Raw genomic sequence first — 14,808 nt, 5'->3', positions numbered from 1 at the left:
TGTCCGATCACGGCCGCTATCGCGATGGTAGCTGCGGTTGTCGGGGCGGCGGTCGCTGTGACGTCGGTCGTCAGGGCGATCGTCGTAACGGTGAGGCAGGCACTGAGTGCCTGCATCCTCGTTGAAGTGTACCTTGGCTTCCTCAGCATCGGCGTACTGGTCGGTGGTAGTTATCATTTCGCCAATACCAGTGGGCGGCTTGCGGTTGAATTTGGAGCGAAGCTCGCGATGTTGGAGTCCTTGGATGAAGGCAGTGATGACTTTAGCTTCCGTGATGTTGGGAATAGAGTTCCTCATCTCAGAGAAACACTGGATGTAGCTGCGGAGGAGCTCGGATGGCTTCTGGTTGATGCGGCTGAGATCATGCTTCGTGCCGGGTCGAGTACACGTGGCCATATAGTTGTCAGTGAAGACTTTCTTTAACTCTTCCCATGACCCAATGGAGTCCGATGCAAGGCTGGTGAACCAGCTCATGGCGGGTGGCATGAGCATGACGGGGAGATAATTTTCCATGACGCTGGTGTCTCCTCTAGCGGCGCGGACAACAGTGCGTAAGCCTGCAGCCACTGAGTTGGGTTCATTCTTCCTTCGTAGGGCTTGACCCCGGTGATCTTAAAACCACGGGGCCACCAAAGCGTTCGGAGTGCCCTTGTGAAAGCTGGAGGCCACTCAGGGTTGTTGACACCGTCGTCTATGGCGTTGCGGTCAGGGATAGGCTCGAGGGCTGAGTCCGGGTTGCCATACTCCTTTTCGTAATCCTGGCGGCGATGCACTTCGCCTTCATGGCAACCAAAGCGACGTTGCTCGATATGCCGCCACGCATCCCGGAGGTTGCTGAGATGTACTCTAGCATCCTGTTCGACCTCCTGGTCGTGCTGGCGATGGTGTTCGGCGTGATGCCCCCAGGGTCCCCCTGGGAGAGGTAGCGACTGGTCAGCAAAATAGCTTTGACTAGGGCGGCGATTGGATCTCGGCGCAGCTGATCGGTGAATCGTGCTAGTAGAGCACGAAGGTCTCTGATCCTCGCGAATCTCATTGACCTGACAGTGAGCCACTTTAAGCATGGCGATGATCTTGGCGAGCTCAGGCGTTTGAGGGAAACGAACGAGCTCATTGGCGACTACTGCCAAATTGGCGCTTGGAGTCTTGAAGACGTCGTGGCCGTCGATGCGGAGAAATTCTTCGTCGAGGTCACGGTGGAGCGGGAGCGGTCTTCCTTGAGAATCGAGCCAATTATTCCGAGCAGCCTCGGCCCTCGCAATGGCTGCCTCATTTTCTCGCCGTTGCGCGCGGTTGACGTTCCGGTTCTCCCGAGCAACGCACTCCTCCTCGGTTTCGCCATTCCAAGGAGGGCTGTCGATGCTAATGTTGAAGATCACACCACCCTGAAAGGGTGGAAGGAGAAATTGATCGGAGAAGGTTTTGGCGAGTGTCCCCGTAGAGCCCTGAGACTCGAAGCCCGGAGTTTCTTCTAGGATCATCTGGAGGGGCACCCCGGGGATCCGGCCTAAGTGTAGCGTGTTGATAGCTGGCGGAAGCTGGATAGCGACCTGGTCGGCGAGTAGACGGGCATAGTCCACCTGGTCGGCGAGTTTGCCCCTTAGGGCTTGTTGGTAAGCGGCGACGACGTTGGTGAATCCGAAGGGTAGGGCCATAACCCCTGCAGTTTCCCGAGCAGCCTCCGATAGATCTGGATCAGAGGGTGGTCGACGCTGAACCAGAGTGTCTAGTGCCAATTCGGCGACGGGGAGACAATCGACGAGCTTTAGTCCGACCCGATCGATGGATTCGATCAGATCGTCATTGTTGATCTACCTCCTCTGGTAGCAAGGAAGTGGACGGCGAGTCGTCGCCGAAGGAGACCTCGGAATTGACTCCGAGATCGGATCTACAGTTGCAGGTGCGGGGGTGGCCAGCGCAGAACTGATCTGCCCCAGCTCGAGGAGCTCTTCGACTCCATCCGCGTTGATGACCCATGAGATGGATCCGATCGTGAAGATCTGGCCGAGCTACGGAAGGGACGAAGAGCCTACAGAAAAAGCCATCTTGTTCGACAAGGAAAACATCACGCACACCCCTACCTGGCGTGCTAACTGTCGACAGAATATCATCAGCAGTCCTCCAAGGGGTATCCCACAAAGGTAGATTGATCGACAGAGGAGCGTGAGATTAAGAACAAGAAGGCAACAGAGACACACGAGTTAGAAAGGTTCAGGTTGTCAGTATGACGTAATACCCTACTCCTGTGGTCTGTTGGTTTGTATTAGCTATCGTATGATATGTCGTGATTTTAGAGGGGGTCCCTGCCCGCCTTATATAGTCCGGGAGGCAGGGTTACAAGTCGGTTAGATCTGAGAGATAACCAAAAAGTAATAACTGATTATAGGAATCTTGGGATCATACATATCCTAACAAATCTCATAGTATCTTCAGGATATCTTCCCGATGTCTTGCGAAAAGCGCCGAGCAGAGTCGTGCCCCGCAAGGCTTCTTCTTGTGGGCTGGGCCACCCCTAGGGGCGCAGCCCATGTGGTCTGCCGTGGGTATCTGGGGTCGTACATCCCACAGTACCTAAAACAGCCGGCGGGAAACAATGAATGCGGGTTTTATGTAATGTGGGTAATGCTTCGCTATATCAGCGGAAAATCAGAAGAAGCCGATAAGTTGGTGTGTATAATCCCCATTTCATTTATGTCTGTTAATCATTCAAAAAATGATTTACTGATTCCTCTTTGGGTATCATCTTTTTTGAACGACAACGCAAGAAATATAACCACGAAAGGCTGTTAGACATGGAGATCGTCGCGCTGCAATCGGAGCTAGCAAAATTCATCTTAACCGAGGTATTGGAAAAAGATAGAGTAATTTTCATTGCACAATCCGTGAAGTTCAAGGACCAGTATGGCCCAGAGCGGCTCACCAGATTATTGTAAGAAGTCCGAGAAGCATTGCACAATCTGTGAAGTCCGATAACATTTCTTTTTTATTTTGAGGGATCGAGATGTTGATAAGAACATTTGAACTGTAACCGTAACACTTGTAATGTTTAATATTGATGGATTTATCATCTACGTAGCGTATATAAAGCGAAACCCGATTCCACGAAAAAATATAAATTAAAATAAATTATAAAATAATAAAATGCGAATGTGACATCACTGCCGGTTAGCAGAAAATCGGCAGTGTAGTCGTAAACATCACTGCCGGTTAGCAACAAACCGACAATGATGGCACTGTCGGCTGGAGCCACAAACCGGCAGCGTTGGCTTAGCAATCACTGCCAGTTCTTGTCACAAACCGGCAGTGATTCTTACCACAACACTGCCGGTTGAAACAAAAACCGACAGTGTTGGTGGAACTGAACTCTACCGGGTGGTCTTATAAACCGACAGTGTTGGTAGAACTGAACGCTGCCGGTTGTGTAAAGAACCGGCAGTGAAGTTGAATAACACTGCCGGTTTGTAGGAATCGACAGTGATAGCTTACCCTCATCACTGTCGGTATGGTTGTGCTGGTTCTAAATTCGACAGTGATAGGGTATTTTGAACCAGCAATGAAGTGCTATTCTTACGTGTGAGAAAAGTACATCCGGCAACTCATTTGGAAGATCGGGGGATGCAGCAGCTGGCTCCATGCTTGACATTTGTCACGAAATAGCACCTCCGATCCCATCGAAAGTGACGGCATTTCTATTTCTGAAGGCTGCTGAGCACCATCATGGTTTGGCAGGCACACAAATTGGCTTGGAGCTGCTCCAGGGATATGACTCAAAGTGTATTCCTGATAACTCCCATACCCAATTATTGCTCATCAGTCCTCAGTGAGCAAGCACGTTTGCCATATATATATATATATATATATATATAGATATATATATATATAGATATATATATATATATATATATAGATATATATATATATATATATATATATATATATATATATATATATATATATATAACTACTATCCTGTAGCTGGCTACAGAATAACTTATTCTGTAGCTGGCTACAGAATAACACTTTGAGTTATGATAATTACTATGTTAATTTATGAGATTATAGTAACTCCTTACTAAGTGGTTTAATATAACGTTATGGTAAATATCCCTATGTGTTATAGTAACCCAACTATTGTAAATATGTATTGATATTATAGTAAATTAGTATATAAAATTATAGTAAATGGAAGTGGCTACAGAATAACTTATTTTGTAGCCGGCTACTGAATAGCCTCTCCCTATATATATATATATATATATATATATATATATATATATATATATATATATATATATATATATATATATATATATATATATAAGAACTGACATAAAGGGATGACATATAACACAGAGGCATTTTTATGAGCATATATATATATATATATATATATAGGGAGAGGCTATTCAGCAGCCGGCTACAAAATAAGTTATTCTGTAGCCACCTCTATTTACCATAATTTTATATACTAATTTACCATAATGTCAATACATATTTACGATAGTTGGGTTACTATAACACATGGGAATATTTACCATAACGTTATAGTAAACCACTTAGTAAGGAGTTACTATAATCTCGTAAATTAACATAGTAATTATCGTAACTCAAAGTGGCTACAGAATAAGTTATTCTGCAGCCAGCTACAGAATAGTAGTTCTATATATATATATATATATATATATATATATATATATATATATATATATATATATATATATGCTCATAAAAATGCCTCTGTGTTATATGTCATCCCTTTATGTCAGTTCTTTTCGATATCCCAAGCGCTACTCTACGGCACAATGACTGAGTACATATATGGTATCTATGCAGCATGTGTGGGTAATGCTTTGATCCACATATATATTGATCTTCATAAGCCATATCGTCACAGGTACACAGCGGTAGGTGTAATTCTATAAGTGGCTTTCATGAGACAGAAATAAGCGTCCACATGCCCATGCCCAAATTTAATTTAGAGCAAAAAATCCTCTTTCGCCTTCATTAATAGGCTATGTTGTAAGAGCCTGGCAGGGAGGGGGCTCTAGGTGGCGGCTAGGGTTAAGGAGGTGGGTTGTGGGCGGCGGCACAGGGAGAGGGCGACGGTGTTAGGGCAGAGGGAGAGTAGGAGTTGGCACAGGAGAGGGAGAAGGGGGAGGAAAGATAAGCCTTAAGGTTGTTCTTTCTAGATTGCAATGATTACATGGCCCCTCTACTTATAGTCCTAGGTAGACTTGTCTCCTAAGTAACCTAATGAGGGAAGTCCTTATAGATATGGACCCCTTTCTATCTTAGCTAATCATATTCCTATTGAAGATCCTTCGGTTATGGATAGTGGAGCGGCGGGGAACCCGCCCTTGCTGTGTGCACCTCCTCCATGGGCTGTGCTGCTGCTGCCTAGGCGGAAGCCCCCTTGGGGGCGGCACCGACGCTGCTGCCGGCACCTAGGCCCGATGGGCCTTTAGCCCTCATTGGATGTATGACATCACTCCCCCCTTCTCCGATCAGTGCGTCCTCGCACTGAATAATTGTCCAGTCTTTAATAGCCTGTGGCGGTGGTCCGGTATCCCCGGGTAGTTCTACAATTTGAACAGTGAGGTTACCCAAGGTGTCGTTGAACTGGTTGGTGTTGATGTGATAGTCGGAGAACTGGAAGTAGTAGCGATAGGCGCCAAAGTAGCCGGAGATGTAGTAGGTGTTGGTTCATTAGCCATCAATTGGTTTATGGATGCAGCGGGCTACGTAGATGGCGGCGCCGGGAAGCGCTCCCGGAAAGTGTAGTGTCTGCATCACCTGTGGGGGTTGTGGCAGCGACTGCACCTGTCCGGCATCAACTTGTCCCCTTATGCGCCGGCATAATGCTGTAGCGACGATTGTTGATGGTGTCATGGTGAAGTGTTGTAGTGTGCCGAAGAGGAGGTCGCCGGTGTTGCAGTTTGCTGGAGAAACCCATAGATTACCATTGACGTGTTGCCTGCTGATGGAGAGGAACTGCTGGCCATTGTTGTCGAAGAAGATGATCATTGCAGAGGGAAGGATGCATTGTGGCCATGCCTCGAGGAGTAGGATGCTTGAGGGGAATGGTTGTGTTGTCGGTGTAGATGTTGCTGTGTGGACGCCGACAACGAGGAGATGTAGAGATGAACTGCCAAATGACTCGAGCAGGTCCTATAATAGAGGTGAAGTTACCGGGATGTAGTATCTTTCGTTGTAGAGGACGATGCCTTGTTGTAGGGACCAAGCTGGTGCTGCTGCCTAGACTTCAATGGTGGCGGAGATAATCTGGAGTTCGCGCTCTTCTATGGCGGCGACACGGAGCTGGGCGAGGATCTCCTGGTCAGACTCGATGCGGCTGGCTATTGTGGCATTGGTGCCGGCTTGTTGGGGGTGAACCAGGGTGTCAGGCGGTGTAGGGGCCGTCGTGGGAGGTGGGGGTGGCAGTCCCTCGGCCGACCCAGTGTTGGAGCTGCATGTATCTTGTTGTGGCGTGATGTCGAGGCTGTTGTTGAGAGCAGAGGTGGATCGACCTGTATTGGTGGGGGCAGGTGCCGGGGTCGCCATGGTACGTGCAAGGTCGATGGCCTTCTCCATCGTCCATGGGTGGTGGCAGATAACCGCCACTCAAAGTACATCCTGAAGGCCGACGACGAAGGGGCTAACTTGGTGTTGCTCGCTGGTGATGCCGATGCGCAGAGCATAGGCGATGAAGTTGTTGATGTAGTCATTGATGGGGTCGATATGGCATGGTGGTGCGAGGTCGCTGGTGATGTTGTGGTCGGGGCCAAAGTTGCGGATGATGCTCTTGGTGAAGTACGCCCACTCGGTCATGGGTGTATCCTTTATCACGTGCATGTACCACCGGTGTGCTTCACCTGTCAAATGATAGGTTGCGTAGTAGGGTTGTTGTGTCTCTGACAAACGGTATAAGTTGGAGATTTGTTGTATGCACGAGAGCCATGGCCTCGGATCCTTGGAGCCATCGTATGTTGGAGTTGTGAGTTGTGCCTTGACGGGGACATGTCGTCGTGGTGGTGCCAGTGTTGTTGGTGGCGTTGGAGGCAGATGTGTTCGTGGCACCCAATTCTCCCATGCTAGCGGCCAGGAGGCCGGCTGCTGCTCTAATGATGCCTGGAATTATGGTGCAGCCACCGGGTTAGCTGGGAGCCGGCTGGCCAAGTCCCTTGTCAGCGGTTGACGCCGAACTACTGGTGGGGTTGCCGCCGGTGGCGTCTCCTGCTGGTTGACGTCCAATGCTTGCTGGTCAGTCGACAGTTGTGGTGGGGTCATGGCTGGTGGTGTTCTCAGTGGAAGCTCCCGCTAGTGGTTGTCCGGGGCTTGGACTGTAGTCGACCGTATGATCGGAGGCCCTTCCAGTGGTGGGAAGAGCGGCGACATTAGAGGCTGTGGTGATGGAGGTGCATCCGACAGCAGGGTGTCGGAGACTGCCAGGATGATCTCTAGGGCGCTAGAAGACTGGGGTTCATCCATCTTGCGCTTGAGGTAGGATTTACCGGCGGTGATCATGACTCGCTTGGTTTCCGCGGCGAGATCGTCGATGGTGACTTCGTGGTCCAATCTGGCTTGGACACCGGTGATGGCGGCGGCGTCGTGGATGCTTGCATGCTCCATAGCGTGCAGATGTCTATCAAGGTTGATGACTTGGCGATGCATCTCTCCGAAGTTCTTGCGGAGATTGGCGGCGAGGTTCTCGATCAGCTGCTGCATGGTGGTGGTGGTAGAGTCTATGGATCGTCTGGTCTCCGAATACTAGTGTAAGAGCCCGGAAGGGAGGGGGCTCTAGGTGGCGGCTAGGGTCAAGGAGATGGGTTGTGGGCGGCGGCACAGGGAGAGGGCGGCGACGTTAGGGCAGAGGGAGAGGAGGAGTTGGTGTAGGAGAGGGAGAAGGGGAAGGAGAGATAAGCTTAGAGGCTATTCTTTATTGATTGCAATGATTACATAGCCCCTCTACTTATAGTCCTGGGTACACTTGTCTTCTAAGTAATCTAATGAGGGAAGTCCTTATAGATATGGACTCCTTTCTATCTTAGCTAATCCTATTCCTATTGAAGATCCTTCGGTTATGGATAGTGGAGCGGCGGGGAACCCGCCCTTGCTGTGTGCGCCTCCTCCCTAGGCTACGCTGCTGCTGCCCTAGGCGGCAGCCCCCTTGGGGGCAGCACCGCCGCTGCTGCCGGCAACTGGGCCCGATGGGCCTTCAGCCCTCATTGGACGTATGACATATGTACATTTACATGCTTTAATTTTTCTTTAAACAAGAAATTAAGTTAACAGTTGAAAAACATGGTATAAATGGGTATAATGTATCTCAGGTTGTTTCGTGCAATGTTTTTTGGAATTTGAATCGATCAACAGCAATGCAGATGGACCAATGCTGCAATAAACTCAAATATTTGTGGAAAACCAATGATTCAACACATTTCAATAAACCAATCTCTCTAGCTCTCACACACACACACACTAAGTGACTACTAGCATTGAAACCAAGCAATGCAAGCAAAGTATGTCCAAGAACGCAAGCAGACCAGGGAGACCATCCACTAAGTTTTCCTTTGTGAGACTTCATCTGGAACATGTCTCGATCATCAGGCAGCCATAAAACACATTGACATGTGATGGAGTATTATTTTTCACCACACACGATGAAATCGTAGAAGCTGCATGCTATGCATATGAGGACTAACATGTTGTGGAGGTCTGGGTAACGGGAGGAGCCGAGCGCACGAGGCCAAACGATTGATGATGTACCGACAAGTACTACTCTCCAAGTGCAATAAAAAGAGAAGAGGTTGTTCCTGATGACTCTCATGTCCAATTGCTCATCGATCCATATGTGTTGTTGTGTACTTAATGTGTATGTCATTTGTGTAGTCTACTTGCTGTGTATATGCCATATATATTGTGCCGACGCACAGGCAAGCATGCTTGATCTACATTTTCATTTTCATGGGCCTATATATTACATAGGTCATATATATATAAAATCAGGTGCGAAGCTACATATGTAGTTGTGGATACAGATGCACCCCCTCAAAATATAAATTCAGTGATGATACCTAAATTTTCATCTTATATGTACTTTATAGTTTATATACACTCTACGTCCATACACTCATAAGGCTGTTGTGCCCTACTTTAAATCTCTAATTTGCTCTAGCTAGCTAGCTTCTCCACTGTATAAAATGCTAGTGGTTCTAGTACGTCTTCACGGCCTTGATGAGGCGGGGAGACGAAGGAAAGGACATGAGCATGCCCCCAATTGTGTCTATTACATTAATTAAAAATAAAAAAGAGAATATATAATTTAATATAGTATTTTTTTATTAGTAATATGTATTAGACAATAACAATCTCTTAAAGTTCTAGCCCGTGTGAGAGCACGAGTTGATAGACTGGTGTCCTCAACTAAAAATGGGCTAGAAATTAAGGTGAAACAAAGTTGAGGTAAATTTACAAATCTTTTTGACGTTTGCCAACAGTTTTTGCACAAACAGCCATGCATGCCAGTTCAAGCTTTCACTGGCAAGTCACGGTACCATGCATGTATATTTTGGGCTTGCACGAGGACCAGCACGACCGCTCGCACGCTTCCATGCATGCAAGGGCAGACCCTGAAACACGGGGCCGACCAGAGCGGCAGCTCCACCGAGCGCGGGCCGGCACCCTGCTCCTCCTTCCTCTCCTGTCGTCGTCCTCGTCCGTCCGTCCCTGGACAGGCGAGCAGGCCGCGAATGCCGCGGAGCCAGCAACCGGCCGCCACCGTCCACCACCACCACCGGCCTCACGCTCACCGCACGCATGCAACCGTAGGCTGTTACCGCCCCCCGGCCTCCATAAAGCACCACGGCGACGGGGGGTGTCAACCTCAGTGTGCACGTCCGGCCACCGCTCGCTCCCTCCCTCATGGACCCTCCTCTGCGGCTCCTGCCCGACGGGCACCTCATGGCGGCGCTGCTCCTCCTCGCCGCCTGCCTGTCCGCGTGCAGCGTGCAGGCGGTGACGAGCGCGGAGGCCTCGTACATCGCGCACCGCCAGCTGCTGGCCATGAAGGAGGCCGGCGGCGGCGAGGCCGGCGACCTGCCGGCGGACTTCGAGTTTGATGACCGCCTCGGCGCCGGCGCGGGCACCTTCGCGAACCCGCGCCTCCGCCGCGCGTACATCGCGCTGCAGGCCTGGAAAAGAGCCTTCTACTCCGACCCCAAGGGCTACACCGCCAACTGGGTCGGCAGCGACGTGTGCAAGTACAACGGCGTCATCTGCGTGGAGGCGCTGGACGACCCCAAGATCATGGTGGTGGCCGGGATCGACCTCAACGGCGCCGACATCGCCGGGTACCTTCCCCCCGAGCTCGGCCTGCTCACCGACCTCGCCTTCTTCCACATCAACACCAACCGCTTCTGCGGCATCATCCCCAAGAGCATGTCGCGGCTGTCGCTGCTGCACGAGTTCGACGTCAGCAACAACCGCTTCGTCGGCGTCTTCCCCTACGTCTGCCTCGAGATGGTGTCGCTCAAGTACCTCGACCTCCGGTTCAACGACTTCGAGGGCGAGCTGCCGCCGGCGCTCTTCGACAAGGACCTCGACGCCATCTTCGTCAACACCAACCGGTTCGTGGGGTACATACCGGAGAACCTCGGCAACTCCACGGCGTCGGTCATCGTCTTCGCCAACAACGCCTTCGTCGGCTGCATCCCCAAGAGCATCGGCCGCATGGTGAAAACGCTGGACGAGATCATCTTCCTCAACAACAAGCTCGACGGGTGCCTGCCGCTGGAGATGGGACTGCTGGTGAACACCACCGTCATCGACGTCAGCGGGAACATGCTTGTCGGCACCATCCCCGAGCAGCTGTCCAACATCGCCAAGCTGGAGCAGCTCGACGTGTCCCGGAACGTCTTCACGGGCATCGTGCACGAGTCCATCTGCGAGCTCCCGGCGCTCGTCAACTTTAGCTTCGCCTTCAACTTCTTCAACTCGGAGGCCGCCGTGTGCATGCCGTCAGACAAGGCGCTCGTCAACTTCGACGACAGGGACAACTGCCTCGGCGCGCTGCGCCCGGCGCAGAAGACCGCGCTGCAGTGCGCCCCCGTGCTCGCGCGCCCCGTCGACTGCAGCAAGCATGTGTGCGCTGGGTACCCGACGCCCGGAGGAGGGCCGCCGTCGTCGGTGCCAGGGAAGCCGCCATCGGTACCCGGGAAGCCGTCGGTGCCAGGGAAACCTGCTGCGCCTGCGCCCATGCCGTCCCCGCATACACCGCCGGATGTATCGCCAGAGCCGCTTCCAGAGCCATCGCCGGTGCCTGCACCCATGCCGATGCCGACCCCTAAGCCACCGCCGGCGGACGATTATGTACCAACACCACCTGTACCCGCGAAGTCACCGCCAGCGACCTCGCCGCCGGCAGCACAAGGTGCTCCACCGCCTCCAAAGTCAGCCTGGCTCCCAGGGACACCGGAGCGGCCCAAGGTGCCACCGCCTCAGGTGCAACCTCCTCCAGCTGCCTCCTCCCCGCCTCCGGCACCGGTGAAGTCGCCTCCTCCGCCGGCACCAGTGGCATCACCACCGCCACCTGCAAAGACTCCTTCTCCACCGGCCCCTGTTGCTTCACCACCACCACCTGTGAAGTCTCCCCCACCACCAGCACCAGTGAGCTCTCCACCACCTCCCGTCAAATCACCTCCTCCGCCGGCACCAGTGGCCTCACCACCACCACCCGTGAAATCACCTCCCCCACCAGCGCCGGTGGCATCACCTCCGCCGCCTGTGAAATCACCTCCTCCGCCGGCACCAGTGGCCTCTCCACCTCCACCGGTGAAATCTCCACCACCGCCGGCTCCCGTGAGCAAACCTCCTCCTCCGGTGAAGTCCCCACCACCACCAGCTCCGGCGAAATCAACCCCACCTCCAGAGGAATACCCAACACCACCTACTCCGGTGAAGTCATCGCCGCCTCCGGAGAAGTCTCTACCTCCACCCACTCCGACTACCTCTCCACCAGAAAATGAGAAGCCTACTCCTCCATCAACTCCGTCTAAGCCACCTTCACCTCCAGAGAAGCCTACTCCACCATCAACTCCATCTAAGCCACCTTCAACTCCAGAGAAGCCTACTCCTCCATCAACTCCGTCTAAGCCACCTTCAACTCCAGAGAAGCCACAACCGCCACCATCTCCAGTTGAGACACTACCTCCTCCATCAAAGTCTTCTCCACCTCCAGCACCAGTGAGCTCACCACCGCCTACACCTAAGTCATCACCTCCACCAGCTCCTGTAAGCTCACCGCCTCTAGTGAAGTCTTCTCCACCTCCAGCACCAGTGAGCTCACCACCACCTACACCTAAGTCATCACCTCCACCAGCTCCTGTAAGCTCACCGCCTCCAGTGAAATCTTCTCCACCTCCAGCACCAGTGAGCTCACCACCGCCTATACCTAAGTCATCACCTCCACCAGCTCCTGTAAGCTCACCACCTCCAGTAGAGAAGACTACTCCACCACCAGCACCAGTCAACTCACCACCTCCGGTCGTAAAGTCTTCTCCACCACCAGCACCGGTTAGCTCGCCACCAATGACGCCTAAGTCATCAGGCCCACCTGCACACGTGAGCTCACCACCTGAAGAGGAGGAGTCATCCCCACCACCGGCACCGGTCAGCTCACCATCACCGCCGGCAACAGTTAGCTCACCACCGGCGACGCCTAAGTTGACACCTCCACCAGTTGTTGTGAGCTCACCACCTCCAGAGGTGAAGTCTTCTCCACCGCCGGCACCAGTCAGCTCACCACCACCAACGCCTAAGTCGTCACCTCCACCTGCTCCTGTGAGCTCACCACCTCCAGTAGTAAAGTCTTCACCACCACCGGCACCAGTCAGCTTACCGCCGCCGGCGCCTAAGTCGTCACCTCCACCTGCTCCTGTGAGCTCGCCGCCTCCAGTGGTAAAGTCCTCTCCACCACCGGCACCAGTCAGCTCACCACCACCAGCACCTAAGTCGTCACCTCCACCTGCTCCTGTGAGCACGCCGCCTCCAGAAGTGAAGCCACCACCAGCGCCAATTAGCTCACCACCGCCAGCGCCTAAGTCGTCACCTCCACCTGCTCCTGCGAGCTCACCACCTCCAGTGGTGAAGTCTTCTCCACCACCGGCACCAGTCAGCTCACCACCTCCTCAGGTCAAGTCGCCACCTCCACCTGCCCCTGTGAGCTCGCCTCCTCCCCCTGTGAAGTCTCCACCACCACCGGCACCGGTCAGCTCACCACCGCCTCCAGTGAAGTCACCACCACCACCGGCACCAGTCAGCTCACCACCACCTCCAGTGAAGTCACCGCCACCTCCAGCACCAGTGAGCTCGCCACCACCCCCAGTGAAGTCACCACCACCACCGGCACCGGTCAGCTCTCCACCACCCCCAGTACAATCTCCTCCTCCACCGGCACCGGTTAGCTCTCCTCCGCCGGCACCGGTGAAGCCGCCATCGCTACCACCACCGGCCCCAGTAAGCTCACCTCCTCCGGCGGTCACCCCTGCCCCACCGAAGAAAGAAGAATCAACACCAGCACCACCGGCAGAATCCCTACCTCCACCTTCATTCAACGACATCATCCTTCCACCTATCATGGCCAACAAGTACGCATCTCCGCCTCCCCCTCAGTTCCAAGGGTATTAAGCGCCACTGAGAGATGGTTGACGAATAGTGAATGGAGCAGTATATAAGGTCACATGCGCAGACAAACAGCAGCATGTACACTGCAAGCGTGTGTGAAATTGTTTCTTTTTTTGCATGTGCACGCGATGTTCGAATGTGTGCATGTGTGAACTAACTACATGAGGCGAGACAAGGTGTAAGAGACATGCCTGGGGAGTGTGATTTTTGTGCCTTCTGTGTCGCTTTAAATTTTTTTTTCTTATATATAGAAAAGGAAATGTTTTCCTTAAAAAATGGAGTACAAGAGATGACGGAACAAAGTTAAGGGATTATTATGAACTGCTTTTGTCCCTGTTATTGATATACTATTAAAATGGTTATGGTCATATATGATGAATACTTCTTGCAGTTCCATTTGTCATCCATGTGAATTATTGAGTTCTCACATAATGCTCCATTCAGCTTACCTTATATCCAGTTTGTTCGGCTTCTTTTTTCAACCGGAACAGTATTTTTCTCTCACAACATTTCAGCCAGAACAGTGTTTTTTTAGCCACTTTCAGACACGTTTCAGCAAGCCGAACAGGGCCAATACATGTGTTTTGAATCATTTGTCCTGAAAGTGATTATGCTATATTTAAATTTAACTCAGTGTTTCTCTTGATCAACACAAATCGAAATTAGTGGGTGGCCACGCATAGGGTCTGTAATTTCAGAGTGCATGTACTCTTCTTTCTGTCACTACTACTTGTGCTCTAGACATCAAATTGGATTGTTTGTTTAGACTCTACTGTTGTCACTTTATTATGTTTAATAATTTCTATTCATGTGCACTTATTTTTATTTGTTTCTATTCTCACTTAATACTATTATTTAGACTAAAATGCCACTTTCTATCAACAATATATGGTTATGCCATTCACTCTTATTTTCCCTTTTATAGTGCTGAAATCTTTATCAAGATTTTCAAGCTACACGCAACTTTTATTTGACACCGAGCAAATTTTTCCATTTTCTTTATTACCATTTACATAAAATGTTCATTTCAAATGTTAATTGTATGTATACCATGCTCAATGAACTTTCTCGTAGCTCTTACTCTTCCTTACCCCATGTTCGGTTGCTGTCGAGCGTGGAGGTGGTATT

The 14,808-nt window shown here is 51.3% G+C and overlaps 1 protein-coding gene across 1 annotated transcript; it reads left to right on the top strand.

Annotated features, from left to right (window-relative positions):
- The first annotated feature begins 9,902 nt into the window (after window positions 1-9,902).
- LOC136487124 (pollen-specific leucine-rich repeat extensin-like protein 3) lies at window positions 9,903-14,027 on the top strand. Its single transcript, XM_066484252.1, has one exon. The coding sequence runs from the start codon at window positions 9,922-9,924 to the stop codon at window positions 13,681-13,683; it is 3,762 nt and encodes a 1,253-aa protein (XP_066340349.1). The 5' UTR covers window positions 9,903-9,921; the 3' UTR covers window positions 13,684-14,027.
- Window positions 14,028-14,808: the final 781 nt, after the last annotated feature.

The sequence above is a fragment of the Miscanthus floridulus genome, chromosome 10, assembly GCF_019320115.1.
Source record: "Miscanthus floridulus cultivar M001 chromosome 10, ASM1932011v1, whole genome shotgun sequence".
Lineage (NCBI taxonomy): Eukaryota > Viridiplantae > Streptophyta > Magnoliopsida > Poales > Poaceae > Miscanthus > Miscanthus floridulus.
This window is presented reverse-complemented; position numbering and strand designations above follow the sequence as displayed.